At 44.9% G+C, this 24,209-nt stretch overlaps 1 protein-coding gene across 2 annotated transcripts in view; it reads left to right on the top strand.

The window, feature by feature from the left end:
• The window catches only part of LOC142472165 (uncharacterized), a 190,456-nt gene that overhangs the window by 142,598 nt on the left and 23,649 nt on the right, over positions 1-24,209 (top strand). For both annotated transcript variants that reach the window (XR_012789617.1, XM_075579021.1), the window contains exons 15-41: positions 2,136-2,189; positions 2,746-2,790; positions 2,873-2,926; positions 4,171-4,215; positions 4,341-4,394; positions 4,602-4,646; positions 5,531-5,584; positions 5,886-5,930; positions 6,855-6,908; positions 7,411-7,455; positions 7,959-8,012; positions 8,235-8,342; positions 9,329-9,382; positions 9,559-9,612; positions 10,265-10,309; positions 10,432-10,485; positions 11,473-11,517; positions 11,893-11,946; positions 12,049-12,102; positions 12,698-12,751; positions 15,353-15,406; positions 16,181-16,234; positions 19,981-20,025; positions 20,946-20,990; positions 21,814-21,921; positions 22,227-22,280; positions 23,943-23,996. Coding sequence is in view for 1 of the 2 variants with exons in the window: in XM_075579021.1 (XP_075435136.1) it covers positions 2,136-2,189; positions 2,746-2,790; positions 2,873-2,926; positions 4,171-4,215; positions 4,341-4,394; positions 4,602-4,646; positions 5,531-5,584; positions 5,886-5,930; positions 6,855-6,908; positions 7,411-7,455; positions 7,959-8,012; positions 8,235-8,342; positions 9,329-9,382; positions 9,559-9,612; positions 10,265-10,309; positions 10,432-10,485; positions 11,473-11,517; positions 11,893-11,946; positions 12,049-12,102; positions 12,698-12,751; positions 15,353-15,406; positions 16,181-16,234; positions 19,981-20,025; positions 20,946-20,990; positions 21,814-21,921; positions 22,227-22,280; positions 23,943-23,996 (1,485 nt within the window). In the remaining variant the exon portion in view is untranslated. The remainder of the gene's footprint in view (positions 1-2,135; positions 2,190-2,745; positions 2,791-2,872; positions 2,927-4,170; positions 4,216-4,340; positions 4,395-4,601; positions 4,647-5,530; positions 5,585-5,885; positions 5,931-6,854; positions 6,909-7,410; positions 7,456-7,958; positions 8,013-8,234; positions 8,343-9,328; positions 9,383-9,558; positions 9,613-10,264; positions 10,310-10,431; positions 10,486-11,472; positions 11,518-11,892; positions 11,947-12,048; positions 12,103-12,697; positions 12,752-15,352; positions 15,407-16,180; positions 16,235-19,980; positions 20,026-20,945; positions 20,991-21,813; positions 21,922-22,226; positions 22,281-23,942; positions 23,997-24,209) is intronic.

Genomic DNA, 24,209 nt, shown 5'->3' with positions numbered 1-24,209 from the left:
TTAAAACTTAGATGTATCAGATATATTGTAAGGGAATAGACATGTTTGCACTGTGAATCAGTGCAAGAATATCCTCCAAAGCCAAAGTTAAATGGAGAAATTTTGCCCATCAGTTACACCAGGGGTGCCCAACTCCAGTCCTCAAGCCGCCCCCCCCCCCCCACCCCCCCACACCTCCCAACAGGTCAAGTTTTCAGCATATCTCTGCTTCAGCACGGGTGGCTCAGTCAGTCCCTGCTTCAGCACAGGTGGCTCAGTCCATCTCTGTGTCAGCACAGGTGGCTGAATCAGAGGCTTAGTTTTCAACTGAGCCTCTTATTGAGCCACCTGTGCTGAAGCTAGGATATCCTGTAAACACGACCTGTTTGGGGGGATTGAGAACTGGAGTTGAGCACCCCTTGGCTACATAGCAGATATCTCATGAGTTTAGCTCCACCTCCGACCTGATAAAAAAATAGCCCTGATCCATAAAACTCCATTAAACTGCTTAACGTGGCGTTTTCCGCCGTTAGTGATAATATGCAAAGAAAGTGTTATCGGTGACTTCGCCGATCCTCTAAAGTCTGCTAAGGTTAATACAGGAACCTTTGGTCATCCCTAACCTTGACGCTACTCGCATGCAGACCACCGGTTTGCCACAGTGTTTCCGCGCAGTTCGGCGCCATATTGCGTGATTGTGTCATTCGCTGCTTCGTTTGTTTTGCATTGAACCGGGGCAAATCACCCCAAAAAAAGAGACCCAATTTGGAGTCTGGATCGGAGTAAAGTTAAGACTTATATAACCTCGCGTTATTGAATGGTAACGCAATGTTATTCTAATATTACCATGTTTCGCCAGCTTGCACTGGTACTACAGAACCGGCTGTTAAAATGCTTACCGGCACTAAGCACTGAAAAATTAGGGAGAGAGGAAAGGGGGTGGGGAAAAAGAGAGAGGAGGAGGATGGTGAAGGGGGAGAGAAAGAGAGCATGAGGGGTGAAGAGGGAGAGTGAGGGTGATGGAAAGAGAGTGGGGGAGAAAGTGAGGGTATGATGGAAAGAGAGGGAGAGTGTGAGGGGAGCGAGTGTTTGAGTGTATGTGGCAAATAATAATACTTTAGTAATAAAAAACAACACAATATGATGACGCTGAGTATCTCTATACACAGATAATTAATAAGCCTCGCTGTACAATGATGCTAGGTACCTCTATACACTGGTAATGAACATGCTGCATTGTACAATGATGCTATGTATCTCTATACACTGATGATGAACACTCCGCTCTGTATAATGATGATGAGTATGTATACGCTGATATTGAATGCGCCGTGGTTTGGTTAAGTCTATGCCAAGGACATGTGTTCCAGTTATTGTTTTTGCATATAATTTGTCTTCCGGACACCATGTTAACCCAGGAAACATAATATCCTTTCTTGTTTTACGTAACATTAATGTATGTTCCCCGGTTTAACAGAGCTTTGTGTATCTAGGTTCAAGCTTTGATACATACCATTATAATATTGCAAGTCCTATACTAGAGCAGCGGTGCGCAAACTGGGGGGGCACGAGTTTTATTGGGGGGGGGCCTTCCCCAAGGCATTTAAATGAAATGCTGGGGGACCGCGCGAGGCCTCTGCAACCTCTACTTACCGGGATCCAGACGGCTTCAGGGCGCGTGACCATGGCAACGCGGCGTTAAATGACGCCACGGGGTCATGTGGTGTCACGGTTGCCCTGGTAACGTGATGTCAAATGACATAGCGGGTCACGTGATGGCACACGACCCAAATGAAGCCACGCGAGGTAAGGAGGGTGGCAGCCAACAGAGGCGGGGGGCGCCACAAAAAAGTTTGCGCGCCCTTGTACTAGAGGCCTTATTTTTCTCAATGGCTGGGCATACTCCGTGTCCGGTTCACTTGAACGGAAACTCAGTGGTTTCCCTGCCATGGAAAAGCAGCTTCACACACAAAGCGCTTTCTTACATCTACGATAGGAGACGCAACATGAACTTGCTTCTCTTAGCAATTCAACAGCCATTTACATAGCTCAGTTCTTCCATTGCTATAAAGGTAAGGTGCAATGTCTTAGGAATCAGAGGGATGAGCAGTGTGGGCAGTGAGTATTGACTCTGTCCTGTTATACACCTGTCACAGGGATTCTTCGGAGCTCCTGGACCATTTGGTGAGAAAAGTATCAAAGGAATGAAGGTAAGAACAGTTTACACCGTAGCCCACTTACCATCTTCGGTCCCATCTAGTATTAAACATGCCAGTTTATTTTACAGATGGTGTCAGCTACCTTCTACATGGGCACATTGGGAATAATAGTGTTTTTCTTGTCCACCTGTTGATAGCACCAAGTTGCTATTTTAGTTTAAGCCCCACAGTCCCACATAGGACCAAACCGAACCAATGACAGTGATATGTTTAATATAGTACTGTAGGTTACAACAAAATGATTGGTGCTTTTAGAATCAGACGACTATTATTATTTATATATACTGTTTGAAAGTCTGGAAATGTTCCAATATTTTCACTCACAGATCTGGATGGGGATTTGAATTGTGAATCTTGTTTCTTCCAGCCCAATGATAAGATCATCAGCTCTACACAGGGATCTTGCATGTCAAATAATTGACTGAGAAGACTATATATTCTCTAATGTCCCTTTAGCCCGTCTGTAAATACAATAATGTTTCTTGGATGTGACCTGCATTATGATATGAGACCATTCCATTCTGAATCTTTTTCTCATCCTCTTCAGGGTGTGAAGGGGGAGCCTGGTTCCTCTGGACTTGTTGGGGTGCAGGTAAATTCTGATAGCATCTCATCGGTGTGAAGTCCTAACTCACTTATTCTTTAGTCTTAATGTGATATTTTTTGTTTCATAGGGACCAATGGGCGTTAAGGGAGCAGTGGGATTCCAAGGCCCCCCAGGAGCAACCGTAAGACATGGGGAGATTGGGGAAGGTGGTTGAGTGGGAGAGAAGTTTATAAGACACTGTCTGTTTTATTTGGGAAACCATACATAGTTTTTGTTTTTTTGTGGTTCTCCAAAATGCAGACGTATTCACCAATAACATTACAGTTTGTTAGTGATGGGGTAATAATTAAGGAGTAGAGTGGCAATACGTATTGGTGCATGTATGTGAACATCCTCTTCAACTAATGTCTGTCCAATGCTGATGATGGATCCCCAGTGATCTTTTCATTGCTTACAATGTAAACTTGTACGTCTATTAAATATTTATTTATAACAACATTTATATAGCGCCCTTATCCAGGACACTGTACGTTAGTTAGTAAAACAATGGTGGGGTTACATATGGAACATTTCATGTGATGGGCATAGAGTCATTGTTAAGATGGCTTTGTGGTGGGCAGGTGTGGGAGCATTATGGTCGGCCTATTGGTTAGGTGCATTGAGAGTTTGCTTGGTTGGTGTCAAGGGTTGGGGTCAAGTCTCTGGATTTAGTCTTGTCGGTGGCATAGTGATGGGTCTGACAGTGGGATTCCAAGACCCCCCAGGAGCAACAGTAAGACTTGGGGGGGGGGGGGTTGGGAAAAAGTGGTTGAGTGGGAGAAAATCTAAATTCCTGGTTTTGTTCCTTTTCTTCTGGTTTTCATCTTGGTATCTACAATGATACTAATTTCTCGTGAATTAAAGCAGAAATATCTTGTCCCCTGAGCAGGTCCTGATTTTTAATGTTCACAGGCATGATTGTTTGGTAACCACTAGCTTCTTAGGTTACCATGGTAGACTTTAGACTGGGCTCTTGTGAGTGTCTCCATTCATATGAATGAAAATAACAGTAGCTTTAGTTGATGATTCTGGGAAGTCTCTCTTAAATAGTCCGCTAAAGACGAGCTTTGTAAATATCTACTGTATTCCATTTCCTGCCTAAAATCTGTTAAAGGTTCTTTTTTTAATTTTGTCATCTCCTGAGCCCTTTCCTTCCTTACGAAATGTATTGTGTGTGCTTCTTCTCTTGGATGCACCAGTATCAGGTTTGCGTTAAATATACATGTATAAATCCATGTAGATAAAGAATCGATGATTTGTGTAGCAAAGATTTGATAACTAATGCTTCTGGACCCCACACGTATTCATACCCCAAGTTGAGATAAAGAGAGAGGCTGAGACTGCTTTAATCCACAGTGAATGAACTCAGGAATGTCCTTTCTGTAGGGGGAAATGGGCAGTGCTGGACCTCAGGGGATACCTGGGCAGGAGGTGAGTAATCACCCTCTGAGTGTATACTGTGTGTTCCAATAACATGCTAAACTGGGGTACACACACACACACACACAGAGTGGTAACGTGGTTATTTTGTATCTCCTTCTCTCTGTCACACATAGGGGGAGCAAGGAAACCCAGGATTTCCAGGAGCCCAAGGGGTGAATGGGTCCCAGGTAAGTACCCCTGCCCTGAAGGAGCTTATTACACTGCACAAACCGGTGTTTTTCTACCTTCCGTCTCTATACCGGTAGACACTTTATTCATGCTGATATGGGCAAGAAAGCTCAATAACATAAGTTCATTCCAGCATTCAGGGGGTGCCCTGTTGATAGTTTGGAAACCACACTAATATACACTTTCCCTTCTCTGTCATTTCTTAGGGTGATGTAGGTTGCCCAGGAGTCTCCGGTCACCATGGCCCTCGGGTATGTAACAGAGAACCATGCAGTGACTAAGCAGTGATTGCCAACGTCATCTTCCCCCCGCACTACCCAACTAAATCATGAATTTATACACAGAGCAGGACTAAGGCAGGGAAATGGCTGTCTCCTCTCCGTCTGATGCACTTGCACTGATGCACTTGCACTGATGCACTTGCACTGATGCACTTGGCTGCCACTGCTCTACACAGTTTTGAGTAATAGTTCAGACAATCTAACACCATTTTTGCTACTCTGCAAATCTTTATGCCGTGATCAGGTATAGACCTGCCCCCCCATCTCCCCTGCACACAGCACATACACAGCATGCAGGACCAGCCCCCCCATCTCCTCTGCACACAGCACATACAAAGCATGCAGGACCAGCCCCCCATCTCCTCTGCACACAGCACATACAGAGCATGCAGGAGCAGGACCTGCCCCCCCCCCCCCATCTCCTCTGCACCCAGCACATACACAGCATGCAGGACCAGTCCCCCATCTCCCCTGCACCCAGCACATACACAGCATGCAGGAGCAGGGCCTGCCCCCCCCCCCCCCCCCCCATCTCCCCTGCACCCAGCACATACACAGCATGCAGGACCTGCCCCCCATCTCCCCTGCACACAGCACATACACAGCATGCAGGAGCAGGGCCTGCCCCCCCCCCCCCCCCCATCTCCCCTGCACACAGCACATACACAGCATGCAGGAGCAGGGCCTGCCCACCCCTCCCCCCCCCCCCATCTCCCCTGCACCCAGCACATACAGAGCATGCAGGAGCAGCCCCCCATCTCCTCTGCACACAGCACATACAGAGCATGCAGGAGCAGGACCTAGACATAGACGCTTGTCCTTTTTAACCTGTTCCTGCCCTGTGTCGCCTGCAGGGACCTCCTGGAGTAGAAGGTATGCGTGGACACCCAGGATTGAGGGGACCTCAGGTAGTGATATACTGACAAACAATTAGATGACCCACAGGAGAGGTCATTCTGCAGTATCACCTCCTTTATTTTATCTCTGTGCAGCTCCCCCCTTTCTACCCCTCATAGTGTTATTACACACTTATTCTATCAGGGCTTATCAAACTGTGGTCATCCTGTTTGCTGGCATCATTATACGGCCCTGATTCTCCCGAGATTCCGAAACACATATATTGTCCTATCTCTTTCTCTCCCTCTCCTGCATCACTCCCACTCATACAGTTGTGTTACCTCTGGTCTTTGCTTCTGTGGTTTGTTGCAGGGGATGCTGGGAGCAGAGGGACCTCTTGGACAGAAAGGAGATATGGTGAGAGTTAAACTTTTTATTTAACCAGCATACACAAAATGTCATTGTATTGCCGGCTTTTCTTTTCTGTAATGTGTCTGTGTCTCTGTGTCTGTGTCTCCGTTTGTCTGCCATGGCTTGTTTACCAACCTCAGTCTGTCATTCTGTCTATACTGGTTTTCCCTTCTTCCTGCCTTCCTCAGCCTCCCTTCTGCCAGCTTCACTCTGCCTGTCTGTGGCTGCCTGTTTGTCTGTGTCTGTCTGTGTCTGTGTGTGTCTGTCTGTGTCTGTGTGTGCCTGTCTGTCTGTGTGTGCCTGTCTGTGAGTGCCTGTTTGTCTGTGTCTGTGTGTGCCTGTCTGTGAGTGCCTGTCTGTCTGTGAGTGCCTGTCTGTGTGTGTCTATGTCTGTGTGTGCCTGTCTGTCTGTGTGTGCCTGTCTGTGTGTGCCTGTCTGTGTGTGTCTGTGAGTGCCTGTCTGTCTGTGTGTGCCTGTCTGTGTGTGCCTGTCTGTGTGTGTCTGTGAGTGCCTGTCTGTCTGTGAGTGCCTGTCTGTCTGTGTGTGCCAGTCTGTCTGTGTGTGCCTGTCTGTCTGTGTGTGCCTGTCTGTCTGTGTCTGCCTTTCTGTTTGTCTGTGTCTCCTATTGTTTGTCTGTGTCTTTCTGTCTGTCTGTGTGTGTCTGTGTGTGTCTGTGTGTGTCTGTCTGTGTCTGTCTATGTCTGTCTGTGTCTCTGTGTCTCTGTGTCTGTGTCTCTGTTTCTGTCTGTGTGTCTGTGTCTCTGTTTCTGTCTGTGTGTCTGTGTGTCTGTGTGTCTGTGTGTCTGTCTGTGTCTGTCTTTCTATCTGCCTGTCTCTGTCTCCCTGCCAGCCAGATTACCTGTCCATGTGTTACTGCCTGTGTGTCAGTGCCTGTGTAACCTGCTTGATCAGCTTTCTCTTTTTTACAGGGAGAAACAGGCCCCATGGGATTGAGAGGGGAACGAGGGCCCAAAGGGCCCATAGTAAGTAACTTAACTCAAGCAGCCTATAAATGCCTGTGTGCATTGACATACTGCACCAGTCTACCCATTTCACAGATGTGATTAGTGCACAAGTTTACAGCGCAAACAGCATTGAACAAGGTGACCTTAAACATGAGTGCCAGTATATGAGGTGACACTAATCCATGTACAAAGACTGTGTTGGGTTCGACTTAACTACTCAGCTCAGTGCATAGACTGGGCCAACACTAAACATATTATTGTTCATTTATCAGGGAACAAAGTGCTCCGCATGCAGAACAACGAGAGATGGGAAGACAGTGATGGGCGATTAGGATAGCAAATTACCACCTCATTGTAATCTAAAACTGTGCTAAGTGAGACTCAGCCCTGAACATGTGCTGTGCTAAATAAGACACCGGGCTGTATATAGCCTTTAGGGGTGACAAGTAAAATTGTACATATTCATTTGTAATGCATAACTCTTGTGTCCTTCCCTTCAAATGTGTATTTTAACTTTTAGGGATTAATTGGTTGGCCAGGTCCAAATGGACATCCAGGAGACAAGGTAAGAAATATATTCTCCGTGTATGAGGCTAGAAACATATCTTAAAGTCCAACTTTGTGAGCATACACAATGATGGGCACACCAAGCTAATTATAGGCGACAACCCCTGCTGGTGTATATCTTATTAGCATAGGCATAATATTGCATATTGCATAATATTAGCACAAACAGACACTACAGTTACTGCAATGTCCAAAAACAGCACTTAACACTGCGTTGTGAATCTTTGAAGACGTTAACACTTAATGTGGTGTTAACTTAAATTAGTACCTTGTTAAGTCAATAACTGACCCTAGTGGATCTGGGCCAAAGGGAGTAGTATATAGATGGCCTAATAGAAAATGATGATCCGCAGAGTCTAGACAGATATGGACTATCCCTCCCCTTTCCACTCGGGGATGCAGCAGTGGAAGGGATAGAGCAGAAATGTGGGGGACAGGGATTTGTAGTGGAGGCTTCACCTTCAGACACGTTTCTAAGTAGTCCTTTGCTGCCATTAACAGGGTCGTGTTGTTGCAAATGGAGAGAAAGGAGATCCAGGAGCAAAAGGAGACAAGGTGAGTGAAGACTAGCAGAGGTGATGAATGGGGCATAAACCCTTCTGAAAAGACTTGTTCGTAAAAACAGTGCTAATTGCTTCCCGGTTATTTACAAATGCAGAGTTTTGCTACATCATCTCTGTACTCGCTGGGAAAAACTGGTTAAAACATTTCAGCTCCAATCCTGGGTTCACCTGCAAAACCTTCAATTGCATGATGTCTAATCTGTTTCTTCTGTAGGGTTGTCCAGGGGTGCGTGGGGCTAAAGGCCCTCCTGGGGATCATGGACAAGTTGGCTTTGTGGGGTTTCCCGGTCTCAAAGGGCAGATGGGACCCAATGGAGCTGTAGTGAGTATTGAGTCCTTCTCTCTTGATACTTTGCCTCCTCTCTATAGGACCAGGTCTCTACCTTGACCCAAAAACATTACAAACCAGCAGTGGGTGGTTGTTCTTTTAAACTTCTCTGACCATGTCAACAATTATTTCGTGTTCAGACTTCATGCCCACATCAAAGAGTTTTAAACATGTCAAAGGGTTTACAACATCGTAGTTATCAGCGTTACCCTGTTCAATCCCAACCCCCCCCATCACCCCCACAGCACATTTATCAAATAAAATCTTCCTTTTAAAGCAATGTGTTCTTTTTGCCAACGGTTTGAAGTGTAATACTGCACTCCCCAAGGGAAAAAAAGAATATAAATACCGGTGCTCCAGGTTCAGGAATCTCTGCTAGGTACTCCCAATATCATGTATGAAAGACACTGTGGATTTCTGCATAGAAAATGTATTGGCCAATAGTTGACGTTTCAGCCTCAAGGGCCTTTCTCAAAAGGAAATGGCAATAATTATGCTAATGCGAATGGCTAATAAATGTTCTTTTTTCCAACACCACATTTGATAAACCTAGTTCTGTTTTCAGTATCCGTTTTTGACCCAGGACATCATTGATACATTACGAGTCACGTATTTGTACTGTATTTGTAGACTAGCTCTTCAAGTAACGTGTGTACTGTATGTCGCAGGTGTTTCAGTACCTATTCTCAGAACTCCAGGGTATTAGTTTGTATAATGTACTTAGTGTAGTCATTGAATTTCCCAAAAACAGGATCTGACTCCAGCACCTGATTTAATATAACCCACCAACAACACACATATATACACACACACACACACACACACACACACACACACACACACACACATACACATACATACATATACTGAGAGATTATGGTTTGGAACGAATATTAACCCCATATGACCATGGCTGAGTCACTGTAATTAGTTCCAAGTATATGATAATACTGCATCTTAACCCTATTTTTTATTTGTAGGGAGGAGAAGGACAGATAGGCCCCCCCGGCCCAAATGGCAGTGTTGGGATAAAGGTTAGTCCAATATGAAGTGCTTGAAACTGCCCTTACGAGAGACATGCTGACCCTTTTATGCATGAGGAGATGTTGATCCTATTATAGTTTTTCTGTGCCTCTTGTGTTGCCCGGAATGAATACCCCAGTGATAGCTGCACATACTGCGTAATGTATTTTCCGTTCATGGATTTTAGGGCAACCGTGGACATGATGGACTGAAAGGGGTGCCAGGACCGAGAGGAAACCGGGTAACCAGCAGCACTTCTGCCCTGACAGTAAAAAGATCTCTGGGTGTTTTTGCCCAGCTCTATAAGAAAGCCTCATTGGAGAGAGAGAAGGGGGAAGGTGGGCACAGACAGGCCAGGGAGGAAACGTGACCTGGGGTTTAAGCTCTAATGAGTCTGAGAATGAAGAGGGTCACAGTGGGAAATGTAACAAGGAGAAGAAGTGTACAATAGAGCGAGGAGAACTAGAGTGGAGGAATAAGGTACAGGGAGTGTGTAAGAGGTCTAGAGGAGCAGAAGACAGAAGACCTAGGAGGTGAAGGAGAGAAGCAGGTAGTGAGGGGGGAGATGGGAAGGGAAGAGAGGGGACTGCAGAGAACCAGGCTACACAATACATATAAACATATAACATAATACAAATGTATTACTGACAGGTATGGGGTAATGGCAGGCTTGACTTTTATTAAAAGCAGTCACATTTCCCCCTCCCGTCACAGTGATAACTAAACAATGTAACATACAAAACATGAATGCCAAGTAGCAGAACAGGTATAAACAGCCCTGATTCAAAGAGCTTATACACTAAATGAAGGAAAGATGTGTTGGATGGATAGAGAGAGTGGTCAATATAGGCAGAAAGTCTTGAGGCTTATATGTTGTTTTCTTTCCATTACAGGGCCGTATGGGACAGAGAGGCCTCGTGGGGATGCCGGGAGCACCGGTAAGTCAATTCTTCACCATACCCACGAAAGAGATCTGAAACTCCTGCTCTTCCTCACACACAAGGATTACACATTTATTTCCCTGGAATATTTGCCTATTTATTTCTCTCTCTCTGTGCAGGGTCAGCGTGGCGTTCAGGGCTCAGAGGGCGCAGAAGGACTTCCTGGTACACAGGTTCCCACTATGCACTACTTACCCATTATATGGCATGGCGCTTCACCCTGCTGCAGGTGTACTCTTACAGTGTGATGTTCCCATGACTTTGTTCTCAATTAAAGAGGTCTTCTTCCACTGACCTGTGCTTCTATTTATCCATCTTTATCGGATGGTTGTGTGCATACATCAGTTTATAGCATAGTGTTCTTGTATGTATTTAGCAATGGGTGTATGCACATCATAGTTGTAAGTGTATATAGAAATTGTAATGTACAGCACTAGATGTGTGTGTGTGTTATGGCTGCGCATAGTGCACTATGTTTAATGTGTTTGTAATGCAGGCAGTGTGCATACCGCAGAGTTAAGTGTACAAAATATATACAGTACGGGAATCATGTGTAAATTGTTATTTTTTTTATAGTACTGGCAGTGTACACACCATCAAGCCTAAATATATACAGCATTGACAGGTCACTTAGCATATATCGCTGAAATCGCTTCCTCACAGAACTGATGATCCAATAGGACGAAAAGAGGTCCTATAAAATGTAAAGATGAAAGGTTGCTTGCAGAGTTAAATAAAGGCAGCACAAACCCACAGGCTTGCATTATATAATAGTACTATACAATTGCTAAAGTTAGAACAGATGTATGCGTTTGTACTGGTGTTATGCTGTGTGTGTGTATCTGTTCTGTGTGTGCCCTTGGCACCATCCTGTGTGCCTGCAATGCAGTGTGTGTGCTGCTACTCTCTGCCTATAGCATTGTCTGCATGGTAGTGTTGATGGGAAGGTCTGCAGTGCTGTACCCATGTTTACCCACCACTCATGTGTCTTCAGCACTTGATGAACAATATTGCTGCTTTGTATACTCTTATCTTTGAATATTTAAGACTTTATAGTCCAGCATTTGATTTGTGCATCAACAACACTAACGTGTTAACTTAGAAGATGCTGCCCAGTCATTTGGGATCTGAAATTCCCTCTCTTCCTCATCCTGCCTCAGGGATCCACCGGTGCTCCAGGGAGTCCTGGGAGTAGAGGACTGACTGTAAGTACGTTGGATCACAATTGACTTGTAACAAGTCCATATGAGCCACACAGGTACACAGGCAATGACCTTTTGCTGCTTGACGGTTTACATTCCTTTTTAGAAATCGATTTGCACTGTTGGCTGCTTCCATTCATATAACAAAGATAGCCCTTCAAGTTAAAATAAATTCAAAATATATCACATAATTTATCCTTGAAAAGAGAGATCTGCCTTAGTGTTATATCATTTCCATGCCCAACGCAGTCACTGAAGCACTTAATGATCCCTGAAGATACTGGTCTAATGAGCATACAGTTCACATAACCTTGGAAGGATCAAATGGTTCCTTAGAGTTACAAGAGACTTCTGTCTTCGTTTTGTCGTTTTCTTCAGGGTTTCGGAGGCCCTCGTGGAGACATTGGCAGAGATGGACCTCCAGGCACAACTGTGAGCATCTATACCTTTTTTTCTTCCAAGGCACCACGTGAAATGTCTTGCCCAATGTTGCCCAGACCTTTCTCTTATTCTTTCTTCTTTGTGGTCTTCTAGGGCTTTGCTGGTAGACCGGGAATGGATGGAGAACCAGGAAACCCAGGAGACGGGGTAAGAGGTTTAAACTGTACCATATGAAAGGAAAGGAGAACTGAACACAAGATAGAGATTATGATTTTATGATATGGTCACCAAAAAAACGGTTGGGTGTCAGAACATTAAGTCAGGATAAAATAGCATGTCACAAATCTGATTACAGTTGATAAATGTCAGGATATGGGTCAGAAATGAGTCGTCTCACTTTATTTAGTAAAATGAATTATAGAGAGTAGAACAAAGTCCAAAACAACAAGAAGTATTTCAAGGATTACTCAAACAGCACCAAAAAGATAAGACTGGTATCCTTGAGGTCTGCAGCTCATTAATGTTCTTAGAATATATCATTGTATTACCTTGGGAGAATGAGGCATTCAGGCCAATAATTGTATACTGTACACCTGGGCTATTTCTCATTCTTACAGTTGCAACAGTTGCAAAACGGGTGCAAAAAGACAACCCCAGAATGATCAGAGATAGATGACCAATGACGAGCATTAATATTATATTTCTTTTGGGAAAGTGTGGTGTATTGTGCTATTTTTGGAGCAGAGATACTTATAATTCCTGAACAAAGGGAAAATGACCCTGGTTGTGTGTTCTCTTGCAGGGCTTTTCTGGAAAGCAAGGCCCAGAAGGACCGCAGGGTGCTGTGGGCATGTATGTAAGTGTTTTAGCTGTGACATGTACATCCTGTTTGTGAAGAGTCCCACCATGTTATGGTATCTTGTTGACATAATCCCATGTTATGTCGTTTTATGAAACACTGGAGCTTGTTGATGACCATTTCCTTCAATGCTGTTGGTCGTTTTATGGAAATGATATCACGAGTGCCCACTGAGCGTGTGCGGAGAATGCGGCCATTTTGAACCAAGACTAACAAAAACACCATCTTTTTCATCTTGCTTTTCTTAGCATCATTTTAACTATGTAGAGAGGCCAGACCAGCTTGGATCAAAAACCTCTGCCAGGTCTGCGGAGGCAGAAATATCTCCAGTAAACATTCATCAGATTGTAGGAAATCCATCTTGCATCTCATGCTAATGCAAACAGAACATGGCACAGCGTGTGATGTGTCAGAACGAACTTTCCATTTTCTTTTATGTTGGTAGATCGCCATTGATGCTTTGTACAGATGTGTAGAGCATCCATTAGGGAGAATTCATCAAGGTGTCCCAATGGCAAAACTGGGGGCAAAAATAGCACGCTGTTTATCAAAGACAAAATGTAGAAATATTGTTCTGTTTTTGTGCAATGGTTTTGCAGGTTTGAGACTATGATGAATAATACCCAACATGGATCATGGATAGATGCCAGACTCCATACTATGGGTAATACTATACTGTATGGGATTTACCCCTGTGAGTGCCTGACTGCCACGGCCCCTCCGGCACAGTGTGTTCACGTGGCCATTTTGGAGGAAACGGAAGAGGAGGGAGTCCTCCTCCGTTCCTTTACTGGTTAGATCGCGTTCTGCCCTCCATGGGAACGCAGGACGCGATCTAATAAAATAAAACACCCCCCGTGGGCATGGCGTGGTCACTACATCCTGGGGCCAAAGGAGGGCCAAGTCCCCATGGTGTAGTGACTATGTCCTGGGGCACCCTAAGGGCTAAAGGAAAACTCTCCTGTGGAACAGTTTTCGAGCTATGCATCAAGCAGAGAACATAGTTCCTCCATAAATGAACCGTTTATCCTTTCGCATTAGCATCCGATGTGACCTCTTTTGCATGTTTGATACATTTGACACACACATATGATTATGAAAAGGTTAGCTCTGACATGGTGGTTTTTTTGATGCACACAAATTGGAATAATATGACTGCGTCGCATGCTAAACTTTACGCCTCCCTTTAACATCTCTACACTATGTCACAACCAATTGGTTCCCAAAATCTCCCACTCCTGCATTGTACCCTCTTTCCCCATAAGGCCAAGGCCATAGAGGGTTGAGCCGAGCCGCGCTGACGCTGAGGCTCGCTTGCTGAAATCTGCACGATTTCATGCCTATGCAGGCGAGCCAGCGGGCGTGATCGGAGGCGGGGGGAGACTGAGGGAGGCGGGGCAGTGACGTCGCTGGGCCAATCGCCCACGACACGTCGACGTCACGGCGCCGACGTCACGGCACCGTGACGTTGACGCAGCTCCGCGCTGATTGGATGTATTCAGCCGACAGCGCGCTGAAAAACAGCTTGGCTGTCAGCTGAAAACTCCAGCGCCTCAGCACGCCTGCGGACGCTCGCGTGAGCCCCCTCTAAAGGCATCCTCATTGAGGATGCAGGGGCTCAGCGCGGAGCGTCCGCATGGCTCAGCGCGGCCTGTCCTTCTATGGACTCGGCCTAAGTCACTGTTGCACGTTTGAAAGCATCAATATAGAGAATATCCTGTTATAGTAAAACTAGCAGATGCAGGTCGTGCATCACTCACTTCATTACATTTTGAAAACAAGACAACCTGACACATTAAACCTTGGTGTGGATGTATGTTAGGGACGTCCAATACATTTGTGCTGTCCCGGAGGAGAGCCCCATCACTTATAATCCATGTGCATGTGTATATATAATACCGCTAAAGAACAAACATCACACTCCACCAATGAACCTTTAAATCTATATCTGTTTGCTGGGTTTTTGCACCGTTGACCAACTGCATTATGAATACCATGAGCCAGGAGACAAGCAAACCATTCCACATAGAATGAGGGCTCTCAAAGCTTGTGCGCATATACTAATCGATATCAGGATATAAATCAATACTTATCGTTTCCAGTAATGAAGGTTCCCAGCATTACAAGTAGTTATTTTACAATGTCTTGGGCCATAATATATCATAGCCAATCCGGCTACTGTATGTCTTGGGCCAGAATATACAGGCATACCCCGCATTAGCGTACGCAATGGGACCGAAGCATGTATGTAAAGTGAAAATGTACTTAAAGTGAAGCACTACCTTTTCCCCACTTATCGATGCTTGTACTGTACTGCAATCATCATATACATGCATAACTGATGTAAATAACACATGTGTAACAGGCTCTATAGCCTCCCCGCTTGTGCACAGCTTCGGTACAGGTAGGGAGCCGGTATTGCTGTTCAGGACGTGACGACAGGCGCATGCGTGAGCCGCCGTTTGCCTATTGGGCGATATGTACTTACTCGCGAGTGTACTTAAAGTGAGTGTCCTTAAACCGGGGTATGCCTGTACACCTATAGCAACAGTTTATCATATAAATGTCCCCGTAGCAGTAGCTCTCTTTTCTTCTTAGGGATTCCGAGGACCTGCTGGAGAAAGAGGAAGGACTGGACATCCTGGACAAAAGGTATCTACAGTGTGTGGAAACAAAAGAAAACAGCGCACAACGCCAAATAGTGAAGCAAATTCAACAATATATTATAGAATTAAAAAGGGGGTAATATATCTGCGTACATGAAAAAAGTTGGTAAAAGGCATGTAGTGTGTATCACACTGTTTACCACTCGGCAGCTGTTAGCTGTAGATTCAGGTGCTTGCTTCCCTCTGCTGCTGCAGCTCAGTTGATTCTGGGGCAGGGCGTCAGTCTTTTCACTCCCAAGGGGATTTCCCTTCATGCAGCCAGGTTCAGCAGCTGGTACTGGGGCTCGGTGAAATCGCTCCTGCTTCCTGGCCGATATGAAGCTGCTCCTGTACCTCGGCAGGTGTATCCTCTGCACAGAGGTTAAAACGCAGCTTGCTGGGGTGCCCTCAGCGTGCCACGATGCAGCAGTGGTGGATTCAATAGGGAAGTTTGAACAGTCTTTCAAAGTCTCTCACAAGTGTCCAAAACAGCACACAGGATGAAATAAAAACAGGACAGGCCAATACATAGACAAAGGCCAATGTAAGCAGATATAAGGCAATAGAATGTTACATCCAACTAGTTTCGTAGAATTAACTACTTCTTCAGTGTGTGCATGTGTGTGCATGTGTGAAGGAGGAGTTGTGTGTACTGTATTATGTGTGCATGCGAAAGATGTGCACGTTTGGCTGGTCTTGTTCTGGTATGTAAATGCATGGGGTGTACCAGTCCACATATAAGGCTATTTCTGCTGATATGAACTGCTCTCTCCTGTATTAGGGGGAGGTTGGACCACATGGGGACCCAGGACAGCCAGGGAAAGTTGGACTCAAGGTAACAGCACATGGCAAATAGATGGCAAAACAAAAAGACCCTCAATGACATAGATATTAACCAGCATGCACACAGTGACACATTCACATCAACAAGCATATACACAACAGCACACGCAGTATGAAGTCTACACACAATGCCACACACATTATCCTGCACAAACACATTTACAACAGAAGTCTGCACACACTATGTAAGTACTGTATGCATGCATATCTTTATGTGTATAGAGCCATCCATGTACATGGCGCTTTACAGCAGTAATATATGTGCCAAAATTATGAGACATAATGGGAATAAACGATTCAGACATAAAAATAGCATTAGGAAAAGGAGTCCCTGCCCCAAAGAGCTTATAATATAAGTGGTAAGTGGGGAGACCGTACACAGACAGGAGGGTGTTCTGGTGAGTGTGTCCGCAAGGGGCCACGGTCAGTGCATCTGAGATGTATAATATCAGCCATTCTTCGTTAAAGATGGGTGTTTTAAGAAAGGTCCTAAAGGTGGAGAGAGAGGGTGCTAGTCGGGTATTGAGGGGAAGGACATTCCAGAAGTGTGGAGCAGTGAGAGGTTTTAGGCGGAAGGGGGCTTTAGATACAAAAAGGGGTAGACATAGGACATCCTTGAGCAGAGTGCAAAAGGCAAGCAGGTGTATAGTGAGAAATTAGGGTTGCAATGCAAGGGGCAGAGGGTATGGCCTTAAAAGAGAGACTGAAAATGTTGTAGGTAATATGGGATTTGTAATAGGAAGTCTGGAGAGGGATTTCAGCCGTAGCGAATCTGAGACAGATTTAGGAGAGAGTGAAATTAATCTAGCAGCAGGATAGGTTGTAGGGGAGACAGGTGAGAGGCAGAAAGGCCGGACAGTAGAAGGTTGCCATAGTCGAGATGGAGAGAATGGGGGGCCTGCGTTAGAGTTTGAGCATAGAAGCAAAAGAAAACAGGACGTATCTTTGCAATGCTACAGAGCAAAAATCAACAGATATTAGCTACTTTGTGAATGCAAGAGGAGAATGTGAGGGAGGAGTCAAATGTGACACATTGGTAGCGTGCTTGTGATACTAGTTCTAATTCTGACTTCGTTGCCTCTACAAATATGGCCACTGAGGCTGGAAGTCCGCTTCTTCCTGGACTGGATTGCTCACACTCTGCCTAGAGGGTCTGTCTCCTGGACAGTACAAAGCAACATATGCAGTCGTATAACATTGCACAGGCCACGCAATGGACCCCACAGAGGTGGAGAAGGCCGTATCCTTCCAGGGCCAACGCCAGGGTAGACACTCCACCCACCTGGCTATGTTGGGTTCTAAATTGGATTCATCGCCTCCACCTTGCAAACCCTCACTACCTGTTTTCTCTCTGCATCCCCTGCTGATTCCTCTTTGGTACCCACTCCTCAGGTCCAGCAAGCGGCACCAATTCGGGTAGTTCTCAAGGAGCTAACTATCCCCAACCCTGAACGTTATGCTGGCTCCCCCTCTGGCTGCAAGGGGGTTCCTGAATCAATGCCAGATCCACTTTGAATTGCAACCATCCTCTTTTGGTTCCCATTTATCTCGGGTGGTGCTTATCATGTCGCTCCTGGCTGGTGCGGCTCTTGCATGGGCTTCACGTTTTATACGCGAGGGGTTCTCCCTTCCTTCACAAATCTGCAGCCTTCATCCAGGCTTTCCAAGGATCTTCGACATGCCAGCTCGGAAAATCACTGCCGAAACCACCCTTATGCGGATCCAACTAGGGAATCACCCGATAGGCTGCTATGCAGTCAAATTGCGGACATTGGCTTCAGAGACTGTTTGGAATGAGGGAGCCCTGAAAGATGCTTTTTGGCAAGGTCTCTCCGAAAGGCTCAAGGATGAACTTACTTGCAGAGACATCCTGGCAGACCTAGAAGGACTGATCGCACTCTGCATCTCCTTGAACATCCGCATCCTGGAGAGCAACAAGAAAAGAGGTGGGATCAGCAAATCCTGTCGGTTCTTCCGGAACCTCATCCTCCAAACCTCCTTCCTGTCCCAACTATTGTTACGGAGGAACCCATGCAGTTGGGGGTATGTGGCTTTCGGAGGAAATTAAGTGCCTCCGATGTACGACTGGGCTGTGTGTATACTGTGGTGAGAAGGGGCATATAGCTTGATCCTGTACGAAGAAGACGGGAAACACCAAGGTCTAGAGGAGGGAGGACATTCACTGGGAACATCTAATTTCTGTTCTCCTTGACCCTACCGTCTGTTACCCATCCGCCTCTTTTGGTAGGGGTGCTCCGTGTCAACCCGGGCATCTGTGGATTAGGGGACTGCAGGCTCCTTCGTGGACCAGGCTTTCACCCTTCATGTCTGCATTCCGTTCAAAAGGAAATCTTTGCCTATGACCATCGTAACCCTGGATTGCAAACCGCTGGGGTCCGGCATTATCTCTTAGGAGACTACTCTGCTCACAGCTACTGTCGGGGTGCTTCATCATGAGTCTATACAGCCGCATGTAATTCACCACCCAGCCACTGATCTTATTCTGGGACGCCCATGGCTGCGAGCTCACAACCCACAGATCAACTGGGTATCGGGCCAGGTGACGGCATGAGCCCACTCCTGTAGGTCCATGTGTCTGGTCATCCCGCACTCATTGGGGGACCTTCATTTCTTCAAACCAGAAGCATTATTGGGTCTTCCTTCTGCCTACCAGGCTTTTCAAGATGTGTTCAGTAAAAGGCAGGCGGATAAGCTACCCCTTCATCAATCTTTCCTCTGTCAAATCGCTCTGCTCCCAGGGACGGTTCCTCCTCGTGAGCGGACTTACCCATTGTCTGAACCAAAGACTGTAGCCATGAAGGCTTATATTGAAGAAAATCTGGCATTCAGAGTCTGCCCCTAAAATGGGGGATACTATTAGTATCTCCAACAAGAGTGCTTTCTGACTTTGCTGACTCTACCAACATGGCCACTGAGACAGGTAGTGTGCCTCTTACTGAACTGGGTGGCTTAGACCCGCTAGGCAGAGTGTGTCTCCTGAACAGTACAAAGCATAATCGAATAATATACGCAGGGTGTAATTACCCGGACCTTTGGCAACATGAAAGTCATTAGTTATTTTGGTGACGGTTGCTTCAGTGGAGTGATGAGTGCGGAAGCCAGTTGTAGAGGATCTAGGAGAGAAAGGGAGTTTAACAAATTGATCAGCGAGAGAATACAAGGGGTTCAAGGAGTTTAGAGGCAAAAGACGGGAAAGAGACAGGGCGATAGTTATAGAGACAGTTAGGATCAAGCTTACTATTTTTTAGTATAGGTATAACTGTTGCATGCTTGGGGGAGGAGTTGAAAATGTGCGTGAGTGGAGGCTTGAGGGAATGGGGTCAAAAGGGCAAGTGGTAGAGGAGGAGAGCAACAGCGACACTTCCTCCTCTGTGACACATGGAAAAGAGTCAAGGGAGGCAGGAGCAGCGTTAGGAAGAGGTGTAGTGTATAAGGAGTATACAGAGGGAGCGGCTTGTCAAATGGAATCCAGTTTAGTCTTGTGGTGAAATGGAGGTTTGAATGATCAATACACACATTAAACATTATAGGACAAACAATGGCACATCACGCATTAACACATCACGCATTAACACGCAAACATAGTGACAAACTCATTACTAAGTGCACACAATACTCATATACTAAATGCACACACACACACACACACCCATTGACACCCCCCATTACTAGGCATGCACACAAACAATAACACCAACATCTTCATTGTCTCTGTAGGGTCCTTCTGGGTCACCTGGAGACAGAGGCCCTCCAGGGCCACAGGTAATATCCTATATCTGAAACCCGTTTGCAAGCAGTATATAAACTGCCTACAGTATATAAACTGCCCATACAAAAGGTTAAGAGCAGTCCATCAAAAAAGGAATAATTGAAAGATGCTGGTAGCCATATTGTTCCCGGAAAGAGGAAGATACTTGGTGGACTGATACCTTTTGATAGACCAACCCAAAAATTGTACACGGTTGTCTTGTGAAGATATTGTTATTTCTCCTCCCTCCCCCCCGGGGAAACAAAATGGCCGTTCAATTCTCGCAGGCCAAAAGAAACGTTAGGGCTTCTTATGGCAAAGCTGTTTAAATCCCCGGGACAATCCAGAATGTGTCATTGGTAACTTTACCGGTAATGCACAAGGCAACGTTGGTACGATTGATGTGTCGGTCCATTAAAAGGTAGCACAGCCCACAAAGTATCAAAAAATAAATAAATCGGAAAGCAAAATACGTCATCACCCTGTTTCTAGTAAAATAGCCCGCTCTGTCCTTTGCGTGCAGGACAAAGCAATCACGAGTACTCTTCTCTGATCAAGACAAAGGAATCTTACTCAGGGCTTATACTTATATCTTCGAAAAGCTGCCACACTAATTATTCTTACTACTTACATTCTCTCTGCATATGCTCCAAATACATCCCTTCTTCCATAACTGAGTCTCCTTTGTTTCGTGTTATCTGTTGCTGGGCCTAGCTGTGTGGGATGTCAGGAATTCCAAGGTTGGCTTTTTCATATTCCCTTGCCTCTTTGAGACATTAACTCATGACTTGATGGATCCCACAGGCCAAGTCTTAAACAGTCTTTCTTCTTATGAACAAACACAGTCTCTCTTCTTTCCCAGAATCCTCTGAGGGTCCAACAGTCCAAGTTTATATCTAGTTTCCTCACCTGTCTCTCTCTTCCTGGTTTTCAGGGACGAATGGGAGAAACAGGCGTGCAGGGTTTGCCCGCGCTCCCGGTAAGTGTTACAGTCATCAGGTAAAGCAGCAATCATGACTTTTAACAGGTTGGAACCTGGGGATCCCCCCGTTTCCGAGATATTTACCGGTGAAGATACTGGTATTTGTTCTCCCTCCAGGGGAAATAAAATAGCTTTTCAAATCTCTCGCAGCAGGCGGGCCAGTGGGAAGCCGCACTGTGATCTGTTGCAGCTTCCTTCTGTACAACTATTTAAATCCCCTTGAGAACTTCAGAGAGAGTGCTGGTAACTTCACCAGTAAATATCTGAAGAACTGGCGGGGTGGGGGGGTCATTAGAGCCGAAAAGAGCTTGATTCACCATGAGGGGATGCCCTGGTTCCAATCATGTTAAATACAGTATGAATTATAGGTGAGATTGCTGCTTTAAGCTGTTTATCATGTGCTCCACGTGTTGCCAGAAATTGATCTTATTCATTACTTAAGTAATCTAATATATAAAGGCTATTTTAGATATACAGTATGTGCTGTGAAGGAGATTTCAATAAGTCTTGGTTCAATCATCTTGTCATTAGATTAATCAGTGTTGCGCGTTGAACAATCCATGGGCCAAAGGCCCTTTCCATCCTTGAGTAAATCTATCACTCTAGGACTTAATGAGCATTTGTGTTGGAAGTGATGGGCTCTGGGTGATATAGATCCCTTCTGTCCACATGTAATTATATCACTATGTTATGAGGCGCAGATTGGATGGCTCATAGGTCTCCTCTGTCACTGTGTCTTTGTCCCTACATATAAATATCTATGGCATATGCTTAGTGTGAGGCATTGTATATTTAGAAGTCACCTGTTTCACTCATGCAGGGGCCACTGGGTAATACAGGGTCAAACGGGAAACCTGGGAAGATTGGCTCACCAGGAGAATCGGGGCCCCTGGGAACTGTGGGGGATCCAGGGCCCATAGGATACCCAGTAAGTGGTTGTTTGATTATACTGAGCTATGCAGCCCACTATTATACCATCACTTTCCCATTCCCCTCTGCTTACAGCTCTTGTAATGGCAAATACACCAACATCCTGCACCATCTCTACTGCTTTTGGACTTATTCCATTCACCTGTACACATACATACACACAAAGCCCACCCAGCACTGCCTACATTTATATGCACAGATATTGTACTTTCTTGACTCCTCTATGATGGTCCCCAACTCAAGACGCTCATACAAAGACACCAATGCTTCTCAGTTCTGCTCCACAGTGTGCTTGTATTTTAGGGCCGGGAGGGGACATTAGGTGCTGAAGGACCTCCCGGGGAGAAAGGTGAGAAGGTGAGTGAGTCTGTCCCATGAAACCTGCTGGTGATGCAATCTGGATAATAATAATAACAACTTTTATTTCATATACTGCTTTTCTCCCAATGGGACTCAAAGCTTCACAATTATAGTGTAGTGCCCGGTACGCAGCACATAGGAATTAACCCATTGGAGTTTGCCCAGATGTGCTTACAATCTATGTTTTTGGTGACTGAGATAAAACGACTTGCCTAAGGTCATAGAGAGCCGACACCAGGAATTGAACCAGGCTCCCCTGATCCAAACTGACTGAGCCCCTCCTATGTCTCTCTTCTGTCCTGTATTGCACTGGTTGACGTGCATCTAAATATATATATGTATATCTATATATATATATTATATATATATATATATATATATACCATACGATACCGTTTGAAGCACGAGATCAGGAGACAGCACTCTGGTAAGTTTGATCACAAGTTTTTGTATTGAAAAAAAAACACATAAACCGACGTTTCGGTCCCCCAGTGGGACCTTTCTCAAGGTGGTGCACCATCAAACTTACCAGAGTGCTCTCTCATGATCTCGTCCTTCGAACGGTATCGTATGGTTTATTACTGCTTTATGGGACAAGCACCCAATTTTTTCTACTTGCAAGTGGAGCTGCTTCTTTGGATTATATATATATATATATATATGTAGAGGTATCAGTACCGTGTTAGCCGAGGTTCAATAATCAAAAAATAAATAGATGATACCGTTCTGTGGCTATTTGAGTGCCACAGAACGGTATCATCTATTTATTTTTTGATAATATATATATATATATATATATGATACGAACCAATCCAAAGACCAGTAAAGAGACAGCAGACCGCACGGGGTTAATCCAAAAGTCTATATTCACAACATGAAATACACGTAAGCCAACGTTTCGGTCCCACAGAGAGACCTTCCTCATGTGTATATATATATATATATATATATATATATATATATATATATATATATATATATATATATATATATATATATAATATACTAGTTTACTAATTTACTAATTTACTAATATATATATATATATAGTAAAGGAGTCAGGGCACACTAACTATAATAAAGCAAAAGATTGGAGCGCTGTAACTGCTAAAGTACTAAACTGTACTGCGTAGAAAGGTAAAAATAAAATCAGACACACCATTGGTACAATAAGTGTATGTCACCTCGTTAATGACTGAGTCAGCTGTGTTGAAGCAGGGATTTTTTTTTAAAAGCTGACCCATTTGGTGGCCATGAGGACTGGAGTTGGCCACCCCTGGTCTACTGCAAGATTTCCAAATGATGAGAACATTATTCTGGAGTCTACAATAAATAGACTCAGCGTGGTATATTTGTGGCATTAAAAACACTTCTTGTAGGTTGGCAAACAGTACCTTTTAGGGGACAAACAGGGCTCGTTATAGATTAAATAATAGTGTATCTCAAGCTTTCTGCACAGGATCGAGGTCTCACTGTTTGGAAGGGGGTGCGGGAAGATATCCCGGGTTCCTTCATGCAATGAGAATGTTTATTTTTACGCAACTGAAACTTTGTCAAAATATCTGCTGAATAAATAGAAAAAATTGTAAGTGCCATACGCCTAATATCACTCATTATACAGAATATCCATTTGAATGCTGCTTTGTCTGCCCTTGTCAGGGAGCTGGTGGGGGAATTGGTGACCAGGGAATCAGTGGGCTGGATGGGGAGCAGGTAAGTCTTCTGGTGTAAACAGGAAGGGTTTAGTGTGGGCAGCTGCTTAAATGTCTGCCTGTGTATATGGCTGCCGGTGCGTTTCTTTGTATGAGTGGGCAGCTTGTAATTATGGTTGTGGGCGTTGGTCAAAAGGATTTAAACAAATAGTGACACTGTGCATGATTTAAAAGGTAAAACAAAAAAACATACTTGTACAGTATTACCCATTTG

Source organism: Ascaphus truei, chromosome 21, assembly GCF_040206685.1.
Source record: "Ascaphus truei isolate aAscTru1 chromosome 21, aAscTru1.hap1, whole genome shotgun sequence".
In the NCBI taxonomy this organism is placed as follows: Eukaryota; Metazoa; Chordata; class Amphibia; order Anura; family Ascaphidae; genus Ascaphus; species Ascaphus truei.
The sequence above is the reverse complement of the archived record's forward strand: the minus strand, read 5'-3'. Positions and strand labels throughout refer to the sequence as shown.